At 40.5% G+C, this 24,501-nt stretch overlaps 1 protein-coding gene across 2 annotated transcripts in view; it reads left to right on the top strand.

The window, feature by feature from the left end:
* The window catches only part of COL4A6 (collagen type IV alpha 6 chain), a 294,723-nt gene that overhangs the window by 202,448 nt on the left and 67,774 nt on the right, over positions 1–24,501 (top strand). For both annotated transcript variants that reach the window (XM_040323905.1, XM_040323906.1), the window contains exons 5-17: positions 3,711–3,845; positions 4,831–4,875; positions 6,303–6,419; positions 9,277–9,345; positions 10,092–10,127; positions 10,301–10,363; positions 11,013–11,048; positions 11,626–11,667; positions 13,319–13,408; positions 13,932–13,985; positions 14,088–14,147; positions 19,389–19,433; positions 20,778–20,831. In XM_040323905.1, the coding sequence (XP_040179839.1) occupies positions 3,711–3,845; positions 4,831–4,875; positions 6,303–6,419; positions 9,277–9,345; positions 10,092–10,127; positions 10,301–10,363; positions 11,013–11,048; positions 11,626–11,667; positions 13,319–13,408; positions 13,932–13,985; positions 14,088–14,147; positions 19,389–19,433; positions 20,778–20,831 (846 nt within the window). The remainder of the gene's footprint in view (positions 1–3,710; positions 3,846–4,830; positions 4,876–6,302; positions 6,420–9,276; positions 9,346–10,091; positions 10,128–10,300; positions 10,364–11,012; positions 11,049–11,625; positions 11,668–13,318; positions 13,409–13,931; positions 13,986–14,087; positions 14,148–19,388; positions 19,434–20,777; positions 20,832–24,501) is intronic.

Consider the following 24,501-nt stretch of genomic DNA (forward strand, 5'->3'; position numbering starts at 1 on the left):
ACTATATAAGTAACCACAGAACTCTGCATGCAAAAATATAAAGTACTTTTTATTGATTTATATGCCAAAACATGATATACAGTACCCCATACATTAGATCTTCAACCCTATATGCAGTGGCGGTGCATGGATAAGGTGGCAAGGATGCCACCCCCTCTTTCCAGCCATCCCCTCTATGACCAATGGATAGATTCATGTATAGCATGAATCTATCCATGGCCACCGCTGCCACCCCTATTTAGGCTCCTGGCTCCTTTTCGGGCACCGGGCGCCTGAATTACAGCGACAGGAGGTGTTTTTAAAGCACTTGATTAGAGCCATAGGATCTAATAGGTGTCAAAAAAGGTGCACTGCGACTGCCATGCTTAGCGTTTGCAGTCCACCCAGGTGTGTTAGAAAAGAGAATGAATATTGATGGGCACAGTGGCTGCGTTAGATGGGCACAGTGGCTCCAATTAATGGGCACAGTGGCTGAATTTTTATTTTTTTTTTCCTCTTTTTTCTATTTTTTTTTAAAGTGTATTTTGTGCGTGTACTCGAGAGAGGAGCCGGACTGCAGGAGTTGGGAGTAGGCAGGCCTCCCCCAGAGGCAATCTGCCACCTTTCTCCATGCCCCGGGTGGCAATGGTGGGTGTGTGAGGGGGTCCTCCCACACAGCCCGCCCTACCTGCTCCGCTTTGAAGCCCAACGGGGCAGAGGGACTCCCTATAAGGGAGTGAGAGGATCTAGCCTGCTCAACCAGCCCCGTTAGTCCTCTCTTTTTTAGAGACCGCGTGGTCAAAGTGCGTGCATGTTAACCCAATTTCGAGTGCGTGTAAGTGTGGTGGTTTTTGTGGGAGGGGGGTGGGCGTACTAAGCGCAGGCTTACCTCGCATAGCACACCCACCGGGAGCCGGGCTGAGACCACCAAACTCAATTCACATGTAGCTGAGACCGGGATCCGAACCCCTAGCTGCAGAGGTAAATGGCTTGTCAGCACAGTGCCAATCGCGTTGAGCCACCGCAGCTCCTCAGTGGCTGCATTTGATGGCACAGTGGCAGCATTTGATGGGCACAGTGGCTGCATTTGATGGGCACAGTGGCTGCATTTGATGGGCACAGTGGCTGCATTTGATGGCACAGTAGCAGCATTTGATGGGCAAAGTGGCAGAATTTGATGGGACAGTGACAGAATTTGATGGGCACAGTGGCTGCAATTGATGGGCTAATTGGCAGCATTTGATGGGCACAGTGGCTGCAATTGATGTGTTTTGTTCGCGCCCCCAAAATTTTTGAGCACCAGCTGCCACTGCCTATATCCCTGCCCCAGTCAAATATCTACCCCTAGTTTCACACTGGCAAAATCAGACATCATATTAAAAGGTAATTAAGTACCTGTACAAGATGGCATACACCCATGTGTCCCCAATGAGTTGAGCACTCTTATTTCGAACTTATGGTTTCGGATTTTTAGAGACTCTTTAAAGGCTGTCTCTGTATCACTAGATTGGTGCAAGGCCAATGTGATGTCTATATAAAAAAAAAAAAAAGATCAAAAACTTTACCAAGTAACTACAGACCAGTTAGTTTAACTTCTATAGTCAGGAAGAAACTTTTCAGTTTGATACAAGACTAAATAGAAGAGTTTTTTCTCGAAAACAGTACTATAAGCAACAGTTGGCATGAATTCACAAAAGACCAAAGTTGTCAAATTAATCTGCTTTCATTTTTATGAGGGAGTGAGCAAAAACTTAGATCCAGGAGATATATATGATGGCCTTTGAGGGATCTCCAGCCTGAGCAAGTTGGAGCATGCTTTACGTTTTTTTTTTCTTACCTTCCTCTGGATCAACGGTGGGTATAGGATTCTGTAAATGGCGGTTTTCAATTTATTTCTCTATTTTTTGTATTCTGTTTATTTATTTTATCTATTGCTTGAACTAGATGAACTTGTGTCTTGTGTCATGTAACCACTAACAATAACCAATTTGAATATATTGCAAACCACTCTTTCTGAACTAAAGAGCTTTCATTTTTTGCTGTGATCTTTTATTGATAATGATGATGATATACCACATATCTGTTTTATTGATTTTATTTCACAAGTCATATGGTTTGTCTTTGTAACAGTTGACATTTAACCCCCCTGGCGGTATTCCCGAGTCTGGCTCGGGGTAAGATTTCAGGACCAAAAGCGGTATCCCAGAGCCAGACTCGGGTTTGCCTCGCAGTGTCCACAGGCAGGGTTTACTTACCTTGTCCCTGGATCCTGCGATGCATCCCTGCTGTGTGAGCGAGCGGCGTCCTCACTCGATTCACACATTGCCTGTGTGCCGCCGATCTCCGTTCCCTGCGACGTTACGACGCAACGGGGTGAAGAATGGCGCCAAATTCAAAAAAGTAAATAAACACATTACATACAGTATACTGTAATCTTACAGATTACAGTACTGTATGTAAAAAATACCCACCCCCTTTGTCCCTAGTGGTCCGCCCAGTGTCCTGCATGTACTTTTGTATAATAAAAACTGTTCTTTCTGCCTGCAAACTGTAGATTGCCCATAGCAACCAAAAAGTGTCCCTTTATGTCAAAAGTGGTTTTAGAGCAGCTAGAAAACAGCAATAATAAATTATAATCACTTGCAAAATTGAGCGATATCGATTTGTGGGGAAATTCGTCATAAAAAATAAAAGTAATGACAGCGACAATTCTGCAACTGAGCAAATTTCAGTGTTTTTGATTTGATTACATTATTGAATAATTTTTATTATAATTATATTATTATTTGTTATAATTATTTATAGTTATTTATTATATTATAATTTATGATTTTGTTTTTCAAACTTTATCATACCTGAGATGTCTACTAGACTCTTGTTTGGACAAATTTAAGTGAGTTATTCCTAAGAATTACAGGCCTACAATGTAAAACATCAAATTTCCTTGCAAAATAATGGTATCGCTTTCAGCACCTAAAACCAGAAAGAATCATACCGCCAGGGATTTAGTTTAAACTAAAGCCCAGCTGAAATCATAGATATTTTGATAAATATTGTACCAACAACCTCCAATTTTATTGCATTAACTTGACTGTCCTGTTACAACAGTTACGCAGTGTGTCTAAATATGTGTATGCTGTCCAGCAGGGTGTTTTACTCATTTACTCATTACTCATCTGTGCCATCATAGAACATTGCAATGGACATACAGGAAGCCTAATTCAAGTTTAGAGACACATTTCCAGAGAATAAGATATTTTAATGCATTTTCAAACAGAGTAGCTGGTATTAAAAGAAAAATAGGAGTGAGACTTTAATTAGGACTTAATAATTGTGGTTTCATTTCACAAACTTCGGCAGTAATTTCACTACCTAATAATATTTTTTAACAATTCACTTGAAGTTTTATTGCAAGGATCCATTTAATGTATTTTAATTCACATTATGGTATAGATTATTGTGGTATTCTGTATGTAAATTTAATTCACAAAGATAAAGATTATCACTTGGGTTTTAACATGTTAAAGTACCAGAACACATTTTAGTAAGGTTCATAAGGTGACTGTTGAAGGGAATCAAACAAGGTGCCATTACAGATGTTGATTAGGTGCTGATTCATATAAAATAATAATTTATGAGAAAAAAAAAACATAAAACAATGAAAGCATGTAAAAAACCCCACAAAGCTTATGCAATTATTATAATATACATTATTGCTTTTTGTTTAACAGGGTCGTCCGGGTCAGCTTGGAGCTCAGGGTCCAATGGGGCCCCCAGGATTCCAAGGGCCAACCGGAGTTGCTGGACCAAAGGGTGAAAGAGGAACCCAAGGATTACACGGACCATCTGGGCCAAAAGGCGACCAGGTTAGAAAAAAAAAATGAAGTTCATCAACGTCTGTAATCGTAGTAATCACTTTTTTTCCTCAAACCAACTTCATTATTCTAATATATTTTTCTAATAATCCTAAACATTTTTAACTTAGTTTTTTTTATGTTAACATTTATGCCAAAACTCTCTGAGTAAAAGGTGTCCCTAGGTCCTCTCTAAGTACATCCTGGCACATGCAGAGTACCATATTTTTCAATAGTTGAGCTTTTTCAGGGCACTCCCATAGTCCCACACAGAAACTTCCTTCCTTCTCCATGAATACTCCCTAAGACATCCACAATGAATAATGAGCACCAGTCACTGACTTTCACCCTTTCTAGTTAGTACCTCATGCAACGCTGTATCCTGGCCTAGGCCAACAAGGCCCAGGCCTAGGCCAGCACTTTGCAGGGGGGCAGCATGGAAAGAGTCCCCGCCGGCTTGCGCTACACTATTATGGGGCGGACTGGGCTGAGCACTGCTTGCCGCCATTCTGCAACTGGGGGGGGGGGTTATTATCATGAACCACAAACCTTCCTTACATTGCAGAGATTTCTCTTCACTTCCTGCCCCATAGCCAAACAGGAAGTGTGAGGAAATCTATGCAAATTAAGGGAATCCATTACCTCCCCCCCCCCTCCCGCAGGCCCTCAGAACTAGTCTCCCCACATTTTTTAGGGCGAGTCTTAAACAGAAAGGGGTGTGGCCTTGACAGGAAGGGGTGGGTCATATTTAAATTAGGGGGTGCATGAGTTTACTCAGGACTAGGGCAGCACAAAACCTATATACACTACTGACCTCATGAGTACAACTTTGTCCCCCCATCCCCTTTTCAATTTATTCCAGTTATAACGTATATCTGAATTTTCTTAAACAAAATATTCTGTCATAAATGGTCAATCCTATACAGTTGTTTCTCTTGCCCACTGGTATATAGTATATTCTAATTATATTCTCATTTCATGTATGCTTTTTCTACAGGGCCCTATGGGAGTTCCAGGGTTCCAAGGTACCAATGGAGTTCCTGTAAGTAAACTAATTATTTATTTTGCTCTATGTCATTAGATGCCCTGGAATTTGTTAAAATACACACCTAGTAACAATTAAATCAAATCATACTTATTGTACTTAAAGGATAATTCCAGGTATGGAATATTTTTATATAGTTACATTGGTCCAGCTTGGACCAATGTAACTATGTATACACCATACCTGGCCAATGCCCCTGAAATCTGTAAATCGCAGAAGTAGACAATTCTACTATAGTGATACCCTATACCCTGTAGCTTCCAGGTTCTGCGTTGAGAGGCCAGCCTGAGGCATTGTGAACACATATGGTCATTCCCTGGACACGGGCACCATTCAGGGAATGCAGAGCATTTCTGATTGCACAAGGTGGAGAACATGACGCCTCTCCACTTCGTCCAAATAGAGAACGCCTTGCATTCATTAAAAAAAGAAAAGCATTCTCTAAATGGTGCCCATGCTGACTGGCTGACCTCCTGTGTTCACAATGCATCAGATTGGCTTCTCAGCACAGGACCCAGATTCAAGTGGAGATCGCTGAAGTGTGCAGTCTTTACTTTGGTGATTTCCAGCTTTCAGGGGCATTGGCCATGTAGGGTATATACATTGTTCTATTTTATTGATCTTTAGTACTTAAAGTGTAATTCCAGTCAAATTCTAACTAAGGCTAAATCTACTCCCACCCACATTCTAAGATTCTTCTATCTACCCTGTAAAGTAAAGATGTGTATACTTACCTATTCTGAAGCCTCTCTGGTCCAGTCCCATTTACCGGCTTCCATTGCCAGCCTCAGTGTTGAGGCGGGCATCCGACAATGGCTACCTCATAGTAAGCCTAAGGGTGATTTCATCTGCCAGGCTCTGCAGCCATTGTCACTGCTTCTCCTCTATACTGAAGTCGGCGCTAAGACCCGATCATGTGATCGGACTGGAGCCACTGTCCATAAACAAGCAAGCAGCCAGAGAAGCATCAGGACACCTGATGTATACATATAAGTTCTAGGATAGTGTCTTACCATGTAGGGAAGGAAGAATCAGGAAGATTCTTCAAAACACAAATCTTCAAAAACAAGTCCAAAACAACAGCTCCCATGTTTCATTCATGATAAATTCTTTTTAAGGTGTATGTTCAGGAATTAAAATGATAAAACCTACATATATTTAGAATTCCTGTAGAAAAAAAACACTGCTAAATAGATACTAGAAAATTTCATTTTAGCTGCAAGATATACTTTTTAAAAATTCTTATGTCAGAACATTTTCTCAGTTTGTGTAGAAAGAGCATAAAATAAAAATGTTGTAATCGCCCTAAAAATGTATAGAGTTTAGAGTCTCCCAGGGTAGCACATCACTGCAAATGCTGCTTATGCCCATCGAATAACATATATACTGTATCAGCTAATTCTCTTTTGTGCATTATATTTAAGGGTCATAGTGGACAGCCGGGTCATCGGGGATTGCCTGGACTGGATGGTTGTAATGGCACCACTGGAGATGAAGGTTTACCGGGGTCTTATGGTTTTTCTGGCCCAGGTGGATCGCCAGTAAGAATGTTTATCTTACATTAACTATTATCTGTCTTTTTATCTCAATCTATCTAAAAACATTAATAACAAAAGACAAAGATGAAAGTATCACAGGGATTCTAGCCTTCCTCTACTCTACTAAAAACAGCTTTTCTTTTTTGTCAGTTTTGCTGTTAAAGATTTCCCCTCACTTTCTGGCTGGTTACACTGGTTGCACAAGCACAGGAAGTGAAGGAATTTGGTTGAGTTGTGGTGCAGGTAATAGTAAACACCCTATGGGGGTTCTAATCCTACCCAATTTGATCCAAAATCTAGGGGTGTATTATTTAAAAAAAAAATGACAGAGCTAATAATTCTGTGAAACTGCATATACCAGTTTACCCTCTATTTTTAGGGTGAAAAAGTGAGTGTTATACGCCAATAAATACAGTATATTTATTCTCTGCAAATGAGCCATTTTCTCTCCAGGTCGATTCATATTGATTCATACAGAATAGAGCAAATTGGATAACCACCACAATATGGCTAGTAGATGAAGCAGACAATAATAGAAAATAGGTATTTATTTTCTATGATCGTCAGCTCAATCTTGTGGCCATAATGCAGTATTTTTATGATTTATATTTTTTCTGTATGAATGAATAACATTGAACCATTTCTGAATTCGCCCCTATTCACACAGACCAAAGGTACATGCAGTTTCACTGGAGGAAAAGCTATTTTTTGCATACTTAGGCCCCTTTCAGATGGTTTAGCGCTAAAAATAGCGCTTAAATACAGCCTGAAAAACTCCTGCACTGCATTCGCAATGTTAAAGCCCGAGGGCTTTCACACTAAGGTAATGCACTGACGGGGGCGAAAAAATCTCCTGCAAGCAGCATCTTTGGAGCGGTGAGAGGAGCGGTGTTTGTTCCGCTCCTTCACCGCTCCTTCCCATTGAAAACAATGGGACACTTCGGTAATACCGCCGGCAATGCGCCTCTGCAGAGGCGCATTTCGGGCGGCATTAACTCTTTTTCAGCTGCTAGCGGGGGTTAATACTGCACCGCTAGCGTCCAAATTCCGTGGCAATTCCGACGGTATAGCAACGGTATAGCGCCGCAAGCGTGTATCTGTAGATACACGCCTGCAGGGCTGATTGGATCTCTACTAGTCCAGTGAGGTGAAGACTGTGTGTCCCGGAAGATGGAGTGCTCTGATCACACTGATCCTATAAGGACTGTGGTCTCTCAGCTGTCTGTGGACACACTTACACTTCATACTGATATATATTAGCAGGGTATTGAAATCATGACTGGAAGCTTCTTGTATACAGCAGAATACTTTACTGTCATGGAGAAATATTAGAACATGTCTTTACAGGAAACAGGACAATACAAGTACACACTTAGATACAGAAGGTACATCCTGTGATTACATCACCACAGAGAATACACACTATAATACTGCAGTGCCACCTACTGTTATAGATAGGTATAATGCATATATATAGTTTACATTATAAAGCAACTTTACAATACATGTTGTTGTTTTTCCAACAATATATAGAGGCCCCTGTCCACTACGGGAGAGCAGCAGACTGTCTGATCTGTGCAGGATTAACCCTTTGCTGCCAGAGATGTTCTTGCACCCATGCTTAAACAAGTCATCTAGGCTTGAAGATTACATAAAGACGTTATATATTGACTAAATATGTGTCTGTAGTGCATGTTCAAACCTTAATACCATAAATAATAACATATTAGATTTTTCACTCTAGGAGTCTAAAATGAGTTTGAAAATTGTAGAGAAAGGCTTAAATGTGCATTACAATTTTAATTAAAACCCATTCGCTTTTAGTCGACTAAAATGATTTTAGTCGACTAAAATGTACTGGAGGTTCTAGTAGACTAAAATATACTGGAGGTTTTAGTTGACTAAATACGACTAAAACGAAAACAATGCCAGATGACTAAAATGGGACTAAAACTAAAATAGCATTTTAGTCAAAAGACTAATGCTGCGTACACACGACCATTTTTTATGACAAGAAAAATGCAATTTCTTAAATTGGTCATTAAAACCGATCGTGTGTAGGCTCCAGAGCATTTTTCTCGATGAGGAAAATGTCCATTAAAAATTTAGAACCTGCTATATTTTTTTCTCGTTTTTCATTGTAGTTTTTCTTGTTGTAAAAAACGGTCGTGTGTACGTGGCATTAGAAACAAGACAGAATCGAGAAATTAGATCAGGGTCAGAAACAAGCAAGCTGTCAGGACTAGCGTTAAACAGAATTGTCAAACAGGCAGAGAATTAGGGTTGACAGCAAATAGGAATCATGGTCAGAGGCAAGCTGAGCCATCAAATGAAGAGTGAGCTCTCAGGAACTGGAGCTTAGGACTAGAGTCTACGAGAGCGAGAGTTTTTCTAAAGTTAATTGCACAAGGTAATTTCCGTATTTATCGGCGTATATCGTGGGTGCGTGATATACGCCGATACCCGCTTCCCGCACCGTGTTTGAATGCCTGCGCCGACATATACCGAGCGCAGTACGCCGGAGGGCACAATATCCCGATAAATACGGTAGCCAGAGGAAAAACTGGAAGTTTCCCAGCAAGTAGTAATATTAAAAACCACTGGATGGTGAAGGGGCGTGCCTGTGAAACACTCAAGTGCAGTTATAAATGTATACCACTAGATGGTGAAATTCTATAGAGCACTCAAGAATGTGTTAGTTCCAGTTGAAGCTGTAGCAATATTTGAATGAAACACAACAGTAGCATCCTATAACTTTTTCTTTTTAATTGTCTTTTAGTGACAAAATTATACAAATGTTTTTTTAAATAAATAAGGGATGTTAATGCTTTCAAATGTGCTGCTTTTTTTTTTGCCATAGGGTTTTCCAGGTCTCAAAGGTCAGAAAGGTGAACCATCCTATATACGAGGTGGAATTAAAGGACCTCAGGTAAGGTCAACCCTGGATAGCTGCAAACTCTAGCATCTAGATTTTGACAAGTTAGCTGTAGCCAATAGTATTTTTATGTAGTTATTTTGTATATTCATGCATATTTATTTTTTGCCTCAGAAATATGAAACCCTGCATGCAAATATGTCATAATTAACCCTTTTCAGCCAGCAGGTGGATCAGCTTCTTTTTTGAGAACAGCTTAATAGTTGTAATTCAAATTACATTACATATAGAGTTGAATGAGGACACACATTCCTCCCTTCCTGCTCTGTGAAAAAACAACTCAATATGTGCTCCCTGGATAACCTTTAGGTGTTGTTGTCAGTGCTTACTTGGGATGCATTTTTATTTTTTAATTAACACCCAGCTGAGCAGCTATTAGAGCTCCCACCATCCAACATGTTCTATCATACACCAATTCCTCTAAAAATGCCCCAGATTGGTAGATTTGACACCCCCTAAAAAGTAATAGTGCCAGTATTTGTCTTACATTGTCTTTGTGACACAGAATATTTCTCTCTAAGGAACATATACCCAAATATATTTGTTTTTTAAAGATGTATGTGCTTCTGTGGTTAACAAATCTGTATATAACAAATACAGTATATAACACCAAAACTAGCTAGAGTTTGATGGTAGGCCAAGTAGCTATTGGAAGCCAAGCCCTCAAAGATTCAGTACTGTATGATGTCCTATGGCAACTTTGTATTTCCAAATTTACTGTTATACTTTTATTATTTCAGGGAGATGATGGAGCAAACGGCGCTGATGGGCTTCCTGTATGTATATATTTTGTTTAGTTGATTTAGTACACTAAAATTATATTAACTTCTTAGTTTTATTTTGCTCTTTATGACTTAATTAAGCAATTAAAATTTCATGCAAATTGATTCCTTTAGTAACACTTCAAAATTGAGACATGATTTGTGTTGTGTTGGCTATTTTATTACAGGGAGCACGTGGGCCACCTGGACCCGCTGGACTGACAGGCCCAGCTGGACCACCAGGCTTACCAGTAAGTAGTATTTTTTTTTAGGCATAAACCATTAGAAGATAGGTTATCTAATAGTCAAGGACATGGATGTGATATGATTTCTTGAGATATGAGTTTAGCATGCCCTAAAGCAAACATGTGGGTATAAGGATCCCACTGAATAGTTGTCCCACCTTTGGTTTTGTTGCCAATAGGGAGGCGAGGGTAGTGGTGTTTGTGGTAACATCCTGTTTGATGGATTAGTGCAGCTTTTGCATCAAGTGCCCAAATAGAGGAGACTATTTGGTTACTACTTGGAGACTCTCGAAAGATTAGAGTTAGAACCGCAGTACACAGAGGAGCCTTGACGTGGGCACTACATCATCCACATATATTTGCAAATGTGTGCAACTAAAACCTGTTTTTAACATGAATTGTTAGACAGGGTTTGTTTTCCTTTTGCAGGCTAGGTGGTGTGTTGGGAAATTGTTGTCTGTTTGTATTGCCTAAATAGATGCAACCTTAAAGATTTAAATAATGAACATTCTTAATAAGTGTGAATGCATTCTGCAGATTAACTAAAAATGGGGCAAAAGTGCTTGAAAAAAAATAGTAAATCTTGTCATACATGTTCTCATGTTCTTTCTGTATACCTAAAATTATTTTATCTAATTATATCAATTTTTTTCAGGGTCCAAATGGTCCACCTGGCTTTATGGGGCCAAAGGTAATGCTTTATTAATGTAATAAAAAATCCTATTGTATCCTTTCATCTCAAACATGCTTATCATTACCGTTTAAGGGGTTATTTCACCTTTTCATAAAATAAAAAAAATAAAAAGATGAACCAGCACTCTAAAGCCTCCCCCCACCCTATTTACCTCTGTGGGTGAGGAGCTATCAGTGGCCACACAGGTCTGGCGATTTGATATCCCCGCTTATCTCCACCTTTCTTCTACAGGGCTTCCGTGGCAGATCAGAGCAATGCTTTGTGCCAGGGTTAACCGATCAGAATGCTCTGATCTGTCCTGGAAGCCCTGCAGAGAGAAGAATTTGAATTTGAATTTCCCAGATCGGTGCGCCGGCTGTGTGGGCACTGACAGCTCATCACTCATGGAGGTAAGTACCGTGGGAACCAGGGGGGTGGTGAGTATGTATGGTATTAGTTCACCTTTTCAATTTTTTCTGAAAACGATAACTTACCATTTAAATCACACTAGGGTATTTCATAATCCACACGATTGCACATATTTTTCCAACAGTTTATTACATTTATAAATAATTTTTGGTATTTTAATTTGTAGGGCAATATGGGAGTTGGTTATCAAGGAGAGAAAGGAGAGAAGGTATGTATTTTCTATACATTCTCTTTTATGAATATTTTGTATTGTGTCCTGAATATTTTATTTATACTACTAAAAGTGCTATGTCAATACTCTTAACCAGATTTCTTAACCACTTGCCGACCGACACAGATGTACAACATGGCACGGGCAGGCAAATGGACGTACCTGTACGTCACTTTAAATTTGCCGCCCCGCGGGCACGTGCGCGCACCCGCCGTGTGCCTCACGAGTGTGCTCTTGGGTCCCTTTTGAGTCCAAAAATACGATTTGATGATATTCCAAATGCTATAGTCCCACTGGCAAGACATTCATTCACAGGCATGCCATTTACAGCTCAATTTAGCCAGAAGAGTTTTCCCTCTAGTATCCCAGGGAAGTTGATTCCTTATTAAAAGTTAATTGTTTCACAGTTTAACACTAGCTTTATGGGAAAACTCTGTTTTCTATTATTAGGTAATGAAAGCCAGCTGTCTCTATAGATGGTTATTGAGTTTGTACACAAATGTCTGCTGCTATTTGATTTAGGACATTGTTTTACCAGTTTACCATTGAGCAGGAATGAGCTTATTACCCCAGCAGAACAAAATGTCGGTAAACACTTCTCTACCCATGGCTCATCCATAAATGATGTGAAGCCCAGGGGAAGTGGGGGTTAGGATTTTTGTGACACTGTGTGACAAGGTGTGTGTTTTTGGAACGGGGAGGTCTTCACACATTTTTAAATCAACATTTGTGATTTTGTTCTGCTGAACCTCGGTAAGTCGCAATCCGAACTCATCAGGTTGTACTGCGCATAACCTGTAGTGAGCCCAGACATTGAGGATACATGGGGTAGATTTAGGGGGGGGGAAATGTGCGCAAAAAAAACACTTTTCAGAGAATACCCATGTGCAAAGAAATAAAAAAATATGATTTTTTCTTGTACATGATTAGATGATGGAGTGTGGCGTACACACTTTACTACACTAGTTACCCCATTGGTAGAGGCCACATGGCCTATCCCAAGGCACAGATTATATGAACTAGAAGAATACATAATTCCTATGTCTATGTTTAACTTTCCTGTGTGATAGTTAAAGGTTAGGTTTGTAGTATTAGATCCACTTGAGGGCATATGACTGTAGATTCAATTCACAAAGCTAACACTCCAGGATAACAAACTTTATTTAGGGAATACAAATCTGACAGTTATTTTCAGCCAAGTCCAAATAGCTTTTAAAATTACAGTCACATGTCTGAAATTAAAGATCCCTATCCTTGTGTTACAGCTTTGTAGATCGAGCCTGTTGTGTTAATACTGCCAGCCATTGGATGGCGCTTAAGCAATTGCGACACCAAAAAATGATGATAGCAGAACAGCACCATTCACCCCACCCCTTTAATTGTCATTTCTTCGCAGTCATTACTTTAGGTGCTTAAAGAAGTAAAGAGTCCTTGTTTAGCTTATAGCAACCAATCAGACCAGTAAAGTTAGATAAGTTGCTATGACTTGCACATTGATAGTTTCCTTATTAAATAGGCCTATACAAGTCAAAGAGATGGGAAAGAGTTTTAGAAAGCCAATGATAGATTCACTTTAAGGGTTGTATTATTGGGTATTAATATTGCATTACTGTAAATGAGTCTTAAGTATACTCTGTGTTTCTTACAGGGAGACACCGGTGGTCAGGGTGACCCAGGACCTCCAGCATCCAGTGGAATGGAATTCTCAACTTTCCTAAAAGGAATCCCAGGAGAACCGGTATATGATTGTCCTGTGTATCAGATCTAAGTGTGACTTATTTACTGGGTGAAAATATTACATATAAGTGCATCAACATCAGAACAGTATTTTAAGTGCAGTTTTATGTAGGACTAAATATTTAAGGCCCCTTTCACACTGATGTGCTTTTGCTGCACTAAAACGTAATTGTAAAGCACACCAAAAACATCCCAAAAATTTCCTTTACATCCTTTTGAACTGCTGAAAGCCTGAGCCAGCCACGTCCGCCCCTCGACAGCCCAGCACTCCAGTGAGTGCTGGAGGGGCAGAGGAGAGAGCCAGTGATTGACAATCACCATCTCACTGCAGCCTGAAGACTGTGAGTTGAGCGATCACCTGTGTATGATCGCTCAGTTCTCGGTCAGGAGCCAGTGGGGGACTGTTGCATCCACCTAGGTAAGTAAAATGTTTTTGTTTTTACTGACATCCATACTTCTCTTTTAATAGATGCATTTGTTTATTTAATGCAATAATAACCATTAATTCAAATATGTCTACATAGGGAGACCGAGGTGACTTTGGATATTCTGGAATGCCTGGAATGCCTGGGCCAGCTGTAAGTTGTTAAGAATTTTGGCTATTAACTATTGATAGGTGGTACTGGAATTATGGCTTCATTTTGCTCTACTGCTTATAAACAACTCTTTTATTTTTATAGGGATTTAATGGTCAAGGAGAGAAAGGGGAGAAAGGCATTCCTGGTCTTCCGGGTGGAAGGGTGAGTTCATTGATAGAGTTTCCAAACTGGAGGCAATAAGCTAAAGAGGGGACAGGGGGTACCACAGATCCTGGACTAATGAAGTCAGGAACCCTACCATAGCTAAAAGCCACTTTTACCAACACTGTATCTTCATATCTTTATAGAATAAGGCAACATATTTCTTACTTTTGCATCCTTTTACAGTCTCATACCATCTGCTTGAGCCTTCAGAGCCGGTTCACACAGGGGCGACCTGGGATCCGACTTGAAGTTGCCCCAAGTCGTACCAAGTCGTGTGGTTGAGAAAATCAATGGAAGTGAATGGAAGCCGTCGTAATACACACTACTGCAGTCTCTCCGACTTCAGAAAAGGTTCCTGTACTACTTCAATCCGACTTCTAGGCAACTTGTACCCATTGATTTCAATGGAAGTCGCCTCAGAAGTCTGATCACTGTCTTAACTGAAGCAACATTACAGGAAGATAACATACATTTCTCAGGCAAACCCCCTCACTCCCACAGAGCTGATTGTTGTTTGATTGGCCACTGGAAAGCCTCCTGTCCTGGAGGTGACTTGAAGTTGCCTTGTAAGTTGCCTGATGATTCATACTCAAGTCGTGTCCAAGTTGCCTCCCAAAGTCGTGCTGGAAGTCGTGTTGCCCCTGTGTGAACCGGCTCTTAGTAGTACAAATGTGTGTTTTTTTTTTCAGCTATAAATTACACTTATGTGGATTTTTAAGGAAATGTTTCATATTCTATGTATATTTTGTTTACTTTATGCTCTGGTCAACATTATTGTAATTTATTTCTATTCACTTAAATGTGAAATAGTTCATATAATAAACCCATCCCAAGTCTGTTCTGCTGCTTGAAGGTTTTTCTTCACAGTGGTTTACTATTATGCCTTGAATAGACTTGTAAAGCAGGGGATCCGTTTTGACCTACACAGCATGTATATTTGTGAGAGAGGGAAGAATGATCTTGGAGGGTGGAGTAGGGGACATGTTTCTATTCGTGTATGATGTATGCCTTGAAGGAATTAACTTCTGTCTGTGCACTGGAGAGTTGTACTGTCTGTCTAAATTTGTTTTTGTATCAATAAAAACCTTTCTGATTTAAAAAAAAAATAAAAAAATAAGAATGCCATAAAAATACCCCCTATTTTGTAAACGCTATAACTTTTGCGCAAACCAATCAATAAACGCTTATTGCGATTTTTTTTACGAAAAATATGTAGAAGAATACGTATCGGCCTAAACTGAGGAAAAAAAAGTTTTTTTATATATTTTTGGGGGATATTTATTATAGCAAAAAGTAAAAAATATTCATTTTTTTTTTTAAATTGTCGTCTTTTTTTTGTTTATAGCGCAAAAACTAAAAAAACGCAGAGGTGATCAAATACCACCAAAAGAAAGCTCTATTTGTGGGGAAAAAAGGACGCCAATTTTGTTTGGGAGCCGCGTCGCACGGCCGCGCAATTGTCAGTTAAAGCGACGCAGTGCCGAATCGCAAAAAGTGCTCTGGTCTTTGGGCAGCAATATGGTCCGGGGGTTAAGTGGTTAAATATCATAATTTAAAAAAAAAATAAAAAATTTCCTCAGTTTAGGCCGATACATATTCTTCTACATATTTTTAGTAAAAAAAAAAAATCGCAATAAGCGTATTTGATCGGTTTGCGCAAAAGTTCTAGCATCTACAAAATAGGGAATAGAATTATGGCATTTTTTTTTTACTAGTAATGGCGGCGATCTGCGATCGGCGGACATATCGGACACTTTTGACACATTTTTGGGACCATTCACATTTATACAGCGATTAGTGCTATAAAACTGCACTGATTACTGTGTAAATGTGACTGTCAGGGAAGGGGTTAACACTAGGGGGCGAGAAAAGGGTTAATATGTTACCTAAAGTGTGTTCTAACTGTAGGGGGAGGGGACTCACAAGGGGAGGAGACCGATGTGTGTTCCTCTGTACTGGGAACACACATTGGTCTCCTCACCGCTGACAGGACATGGATCTGTGTGTTTACACACACAGATCTATGGTCCTGCCGTGATTGTGGGCAATCGCAGGTGCCCGGCGGACATCACGGCCGTTGGGCACGCGCACCGGGTCCCAAGCAATGCGGCGGCGTCCGGGAATGCAAGGACGTCATATGACGTCCACTCTGAGGGTGGGAGGGTTCCCGCCGACGTCATTTTACAATGACTCGGTAGGAAAAGTGTTAAGGAAAAAAACGTACATTTTAAATCAAAAATCTCATTAACCACTTAAGGACCGCCTCATGTACATATACGTCAGCAGAATGGCACAGGCAGGCACATCAACGTATATATACGTGCCCTGCTTGACGTGGGTCGGGGGTCCGATCGGGACCCCCCCCCCCGTACATGCGGCGGTCCCCGTGGCTTCAGGATGGCGCGGCTATTCGTTTATAGCTGCTCCGTCGCGATCGCTCCCCGGAGCTGAAGAACGGGGAGAGCCGTGTGTAAACACGGCTTCCCCGTGCTTCACTGTGTCGGCGCATCGATCGCGTCATTCCCTTTATAGGGAAGACACGATCGATGACGTCATTCCTACAGCCACACCCCCCTACACTAGTAAACACACACAAAGTAAACCCTAACTCCTACAGCGCCCCCTGTGGTTAACTCCCAAACTGCAACTGTCATTTTCACAATAAAGAATGCAATTTAAATGCATTTTTTGCTGTGAAAATGACAATTGTCCCAAAAATGTGTCAAAATTGTCCGAAGTGTCCGCCATAATGTCGCAGTCACGGAAAAAATCGCTGATCGCCGACATTAGTAGTAAAAAAAAAAAAAAAAAAACTATCCCCTATTTTGTAAACACTATAAATTTTGCGCAAACCAACCGATAAACGATTATTGCGATTTTTTTTACCAAAAATAGGTAGAAGAATACGTATCGGCCTAAACTGAGGAAAAAAATGTTATATATGTTTTTGGGGGATATTTATTATAGCAAAAAGTAAAAAATATAGCATTTTTTTCAAAATTGTCGCTCTATTTTTGTTTATAGCGCAAAAAATAAAAACTGCAGAGGTGATCAAATACCACCAAAAGAAAGCTCTATTTGTGGGGGAAAAAAGACGCCAATTTTGTTTGGGAGCCACGTCGCACGACCGTGCAATTGTCTGTTAAAGCGACGCAGTCCCGAACTGTAAAAACCCCTTGGGTCTTTAGGCAGCATTTTGGTCCGGGGCTTAAGTGGTTAATGCATCCTACTCAGTGCCCATCTGCAGCCTTTAAATTGACCAACAATGCAGCTTGTTCAGTGCCCATCTGCAGCCTCACCTTTTTCATCATTGTAGCCTTGCCAGTGTTGGATTATCCCTGCTGTCTCCGAGGGAAGAGGAGGAGCGAGCACCACTGGATTACACAGAGCCGCGATCTCCTGTGTACCCAGTGCTCCGTCACTCACAGCCACACCTCCTGGCCCTGCTCATATGATAGACAGAATAGTGGCCCAATGCGGGGCCAGGAGGCGTGGCTGTGCGTTATGGAGCGCCGGGTGCACAGAAAATCGCGGCTCTATGTAATTCATCGGCGCTCGCTCCTCTTCCCTCAGAGACAGCATTGATCGGTGTATAACACGCATCCATGAATTTCCCCTGATTTTAAGTGGAAAAAGGTGCGTGTTATAAGCTGATAAATACGGTAAGTTATGTGTAATAAAATGGAACGATAAAGGGAAATAGTATTGAACACGCTAACTATAATTTATTTAATACTTCGTACAAATTCCTTTGTTGGTAATGACAGTTTCAAGACACCTCCTGTATGGAGAAACTAGTCAAATGCATTGCTCAGATGTGATTTTGGTCAATTTTTCTGCAGTCTTCAAATCTAGAAGGTTCCATGGGCCTCTTCTATGAACTCTGATCTTTAGTTCTTTCCATAGATTTTCTATTGGATTCAAGTCAGGTGATTGGCTGGGCCATTCTAGCAGCTTTATTTTTTTTTCTTTGAAACCAATTGAGAGTTTTCTTGGCTTTGTGTTGGGGATCATGGTCTTGCTGAAATGTCCACCATTGTCTCATCTTCATCATCCTGGTAGATGGCAGCAGCTTTTTATCAAGAATGTCTTGGTACATTTTTCTTTTCATCCTTCCTTCAATGATATGAATTTTGCCAGTACCATATGAAAAACAGCCTCACAACATGATGCTCCCACCTCCAAACTTCACGGTCGGTATGGTGTTTTTGGGGTGATGTGCAGTGCCATTTGACCTCCAAACATGGTGTGTATTATGTCATCCAAAGTATAATTTTGGTCTCATCTGACCAGACTATATTCTCCCAGTATTTCACAGGCTTGTCTAAATGTTTTGCAGCAAGCTTTAAATGAGCTTCAACATGCTATTTCTTCAGCAATAGAGTCGTGCATGGTGCGTGTACATACAGGCCATGACGTTTGAGTGCATTACTTCTTGTTTTCTTTGAAACAATTGTACCTGCTAATTCCAGGTCTTTCTGAAGCTCTCCACATGTGGTCCTTGGCTCTTGGACAACTATTCTGATAATTCTTTGCACTCCTCTGTGAGGAGCACTGGTTGTCACCGGTTTATGGTGAAATTATATTCCTTCCACTTCCGGATTATGGCCCCAACAGTGCTCACTGGAATATTTAGAAATCCTTCTGTAACCAATGCCATCAATATGTTTTGCAATAATAATGTTGTGAAGGTCTTGAGAGCTCTTTGCTTTTACCCATAATGAGATGTTTCTTGTTTGACACCTTGGTAGCGAGACACTATTGATAGGCCATCAGTTGAAGCTGAATCATCTTATAATTTTTTGCACTGACAAGGGGCAAAATTGCTTTCTAATTACTGATAGATTTTAGTTTGTGTCTTGGCTTTCAATGCCTTTTTGCACCCTCCTTTCTTCATGTGTTCAATACTTTTTCCCTGTGTCATTCTATTTAATTACACACAACTTCGTTTCTGAACTTATTTGTTTTAATTTCTTAGTATGTATGAATGGATTGCATGGGTTGTTACCAATATGTAGCAAAAAAAATCATGTCAATTGCACCTTTAGAAATAGATTTACCTAAAAAAATGGTGACATGTTCAATACTTATTTTACCCGCTGTATATATTTTGCATGGCCAAATCTTTTAAAACATTTCTGACTTTGTACCAAATCACTGTAATATTAAATATTGATAATATTGTATGCAATATGTACTCATCTCTTTGGAAAGTAATGCTGTGAATGTTTTTTTTAGGGCTTTCCTGGATCAGATGGATTTAGTGGATTCTCTGGTGAAAAGGTATTGTAATGAAAATCATTGTGGTAAGGTGCAATGAGTTTATAAAAAGCAAAAGAAATGCAGTCAATTCTCAGTGAGCAGCGATCCGTGTTTAGCATTCTCCAGGTGTTACTTATGCACTGGAAGTGCCCCCATCTAATGAATCTATAGGCATATAGGATGATGTGTGCTACTGTTTCTGATCTTTGAAAAAATTGTTTTGTGTGTTGGGGTGGAGTGTTTTAAAATCTTAACCTTTTGTAGGTACCATCCCTGGAATAATATATGTAAAGGTATAAAGAATATGTGACTTTGTGTGCACCTCCTTGGATGTAATACCAACAAACAAACTATTTATATATAAAATGTTGCCATTTTATTGAACATATAGCAAATATTAAAATAGGTTAAACACATATGCATAGATTAACCAACCAAGGTAGTTCATTTTCTGGCATTGAGATCTGTTAATCAGGCCGACGCGTGTTGCGGGCAGTCTCGCTTCATCAGGGCCTCGGATCTTACTATAGTGTACTATAATAATGTATATAAACAAACAATTATTAAGCAGTTTATCACACAAACACAACATATATTGTATTGTACATATCATGACCTAAGATGTTCATTCCCCGACTTGTTCATTCCCCAACTTAGTTGGGGTAGGCAGTACACGTTGGTGGGGGTGGGTCAGCCACGCCCCATGACCTTTGGCCTCTGGGAACTCACCTTCTGACCTTTAACCTCTGGGGGAGGTCCCTGTTCCAATTCCTGAGCCCTAGCCTTATTCTTCAATGGGAAACCCTAACCCTAAAGGTGTGCAAAGAAAAGGTGTGCAAAGTCTTCCAGTTTGTTTTCTTTAAAAATAAAAAATAAACAGCCTGCCTGTTACCTGATGCAGAATTAGAACCTGGCGTTTCTACCCAGACTGTAAGGCCTCGTACACACGACCGAGTTTCTCGGCAAAAACCAGCAAGAAACTTCCTGGGATTTTTTTTTTTGCCGAGGAAACCGGTCGTGTGTACATTTTTCGACAAGGAAACTGTCGAGGATCACGTCGAGCCAAAAAGAGAGCATGTCTTCTTTTTCCTCAACGGGAATGGAGAAACTTGCCTTGTCGAGATCCTCGACAGCCTAACAAGGAACTCGACGATGAAAACGATGTGTTTCGCCCGTCGAGTTCCTCGGTCGTGTGTACGAGGCTTCACTCCTTTCTAAAAAAAGCAATAACATTAACATTTTGACATTGGTTTTATTCCTTCCCCCTTTACTAAAAATAATAGTAATATCACAGCTTTTAATTGGATCTTTATATTTATTGGATTGCTTTACATCACTCATATGCCACAATTGTGTGTTTCCTAGGGGAAGACTGGCCTTCCTGGACTTACTGGACTTGATGGATTCAAAGGAGTGAAGGTAATGCATTATATGATTTTATCACATTTTTTGCATTATTATATGATTGAATGATTGAAGTTCAGTTTTAACCAACGCAGTGGGCAGTCATTATTCTTGAAATTATGCAATCACTAGTGCAAATCTTTGTGGTTGTTTGGAATTTTTTTAACAAATGATCAGAGTAGTGTATCGAAGCACAAAATGGATTCATCTGATGTACCATAAGAATCTTGGTACTTTGCTAATGTTTTGTAGTAAATCACAACACCAAGTAAGCATCTCCAGAGTCCCCATGGATTCCTGAATCCCCTTCAGATATACAAAATGCAACCACCTTCACCAAACGTAAAGCTCAGGAAGATGGAAAGGGCATGTCCAGAGTATCAAAGCAGATGTTTGTGTTTAGGCTTGTTAATAGGTTCATAATTCTCCCGTTACAGTAAACCTGAGAAAAATATGAAGACTGTCTTTGCTGACCTTCTGGTATGCTGACCCACTGTCTTCAGTACTTTGTGAGCCCCTGACCCTGACAAGTATGAATCCAAGCATGTCAGAGGAAAGTCAGAAGTCTTATGCCCTGTACACACGATAGGTTAGTCTGATGAAAACGGTCTGATGGATTTTTCCATCAGTTATCCGATGAAGCTGACTGATGATCAGTCGTGCCTACACACCATCAGTTAAAAAAACGATCGCGTCAGAACGTGCTGACGTAAAACACAACGATGTGCTGAAAAACGAAGTTCAATGCTTCCAAGCATGCATCGTTTTGCTTCTAAGCATGCGTGGATTTTTAACCGATGGACGTGCCTTCAGACGATTGCTTTTTTCTATAGGTTTTTTATCCATCAGATACTTTTAAAGCAAGTTCCATTTTTTTTAACCGATGGATAAACAACCGATGGGGCCCACACACGATCGGTTTGGTCTGATGAAAACGGTCCATCAGACCGTTTTCATCAGACAAACCGATCGTGTGTACGCGGCATTAGACCCCATACACACTATTCGATTTTTTCTGCAGATCTTTGTCTTATAAATTTACCAAAACATGTACTGCAAGGGCCTGTCTGACTGCATACAAATTGAAACTCTTAGGCCCCATACACACGAGAGGATTTATCCGCAGATACGGTCCAGCGGACCGTTTCCACGGATAAATCCTCTCAAAGATTTCCGCAGATTTCTATGCGATGGAGTGTACACACCATCGCATTGAAATCTGCGCGGAAATCCTCTGGCGATGACGTGTCGCGCCGTCGCCGCGATAATGACGCGGCGACGGGCGCGACGCTGTCATATAAGGAATTCCACGCATGCGTCAAATCATTACGACGCGTGCGGGGAATCCCTTAGGACGAATGGATCCGGTAAGTCTGTACAGACGAGCGGATCCATCCGTTGGAATGGATTCCAGCAGATGGATTTGTTGTGCATCACAGCAAATATCCGATCTGCTGGAATCCATCCCAGAGGAGATTTCTCTGCGGAAACAGATCCGCTGGCGTGTACACACCATAGGATCTATCCGCAGAAACCCATTTGCTGGGATTTATCTGCGGATGGATTCTATCGTGTGTACGGGGCCTTAAGGTTTGACCTCATATTATATGGTTTTGGTAAATCTTAAGACAAAAATCTGCAGAACATCGAAAAGCCTTATGCCTTGTACACACGATCAGTTTTTGCAGATGGGAAAACTGTGATTAGACCTTTAGGCCGGGAATCCCGGCCGTGTGTATGCTCCTCGCAGTTTTTCCAACGGAAAAACTGCCCAAAAACTGACGGACAAAAAAAGAGAACCAGAAAATCCTGCACATGTGTACGGGGCATTACTCGATCTAGGCCAGTGACTGAAAAAAATGCCCAATGGGTCAGCGAGACATCCAGGTTTTGAGAAGGAGAATTCAGCAATGGCAGTTTTCATGTTTTACTCATAACAGGTTTATTTTAGGCAAAAGTCATACAGCCTTTATTTTGAATCATTGTAAGCATCACTTGGCTCCTGCTGTAATTTCAGTAGAGGTATATGGAGAGTGTAGTTCTGGTCACCTGGGACTGTTTCTCACCCTAAATAAATCCTCCATTTAGAATTGTTTCCATCTACACTGATAAAAAAAACATAACATAAATCATATGTCAGAATGCCCAAAAGAAAGTGTGGAATTTGGTGAAAAGATGACTTGTAAATTAGTAAAATATGAAAATCCGTAAAAAATAAACTAAATCGGGATTGTTAAGGCAAATACTTCTTTAATTTTCCTTAAATTGAAAATATTGAATTCCTTCAGGTTGAGTTGGACATACATTCTCAGCAATGTGTTATACAAAACAAATTATTCTGAATTCTTCACAACTTCTTAAATTATGGCAACATTATATTGAAATAGGCAAAAGCTGCTTGAATGTATCAGCATTATTATTTCCCATGAATAAAGACAACATATCAATTGTAAACTTTCATAAATGGGTATCATACTATGCTGGGGATGTGCTCATACCACCTTCCCGTCATCCTGAAGTAGGGCAGGAAAAACTGATAGATTGTTTTGCTTGTCTGATTTGGGAGCACAATTATAAAAAAAAATGGTTATATTTTAAGGATGTAAACAAATTTATCATTGGAATTAGGCAGTTTTTGTATACACTGGAGTTTCTTCAGCCACAGGGACATAGGGTAGGGGAGATTCCTGAATGGGATAAAGGATTAGCAGTCAGGAGCTCAGCCCTTTTCCACTTTCCTCTCAAAGTAACAATATGTTTTGTGGTAATATAAGCGTTAGTGTATTTCAAATGAACAAAAACACCTTAGGGCTCATGCACACTGCATCTCAAAAAAGCGGCTCCTTCAGGCTTTTAAACTTTCATTGTTTTCTGCATAGAAACTCCCCTCCGTGTTAGCCAATGTGTACGTACATTCTATGGCTTTTACAGGAATTTACAGGCATATGCTCTCAGGCCCCGTACACACGAGGAGACATGTCCGATGAAAACGGTCCGCGGACCGTTTTCATCGGACATGTCTCCTGGGAGCTTTTGGTCTGATGTGTGTACACACCATCAGACCAAAATCCCTGCGGACAGAGAACGCAGTGACGTAGAAGAAGACACCGACGTTCTCAAACACGGAAGTGCAATGCTTCCACGCATGCGTCGAATCAATTCGACGCATTCGCGGGATTTCGGGATGCTGGTTACACGTCATAACCAGCGGACATGTCCGATTAGGTGTACTAACCATCGGACATGTCCGACGGACATGTTTCCAGCGGACAAGTTTCTTAGCTTGCTAAGAAACTTTTGTCCGCTGGAAACCTGTCCACTAGGCCGTACACCGTGTGTACGCGGCCTCACAGGCAGAAAATAACTCCACCAAACTCACGTTTTTGAGAGGAGCTTTTGAGCAGGAAAAGACGCCTAAGTGCCATTAGATGTGCGAAAAAGCTTAAAAAAGCACATAAAGCACAAGGAAGCTTGAAAACACACATTAAAAAGAAGGTTTGTAAATTCTTATGCTCCAAGAAGCTCAATATAAATGTGCAAAAGAGCAAAAAAAGCACATGCTTCTTCAAGTTTTAGGCAGAGAAATAAAAGCTGTAAAAGCAGTTTTTTTTTGAGCTGCAGTGTGCATGAGCCTTTAAATACAAAATAGTACGCCCGCACCCGAGCCCTTGGTGACTGGCAGCAA

This window comes from Rana temporaria, chromosome 9 (genome assembly GCF_905171775.1).
Source record: "Rana temporaria chromosome 9, aRanTem1.1, whole genome shotgun sequence".
Lineage (NCBI taxonomy): Eukaryota > Metazoa > Chordata > Amphibia > Anura > Ranidae > Rana > Rana temporaria.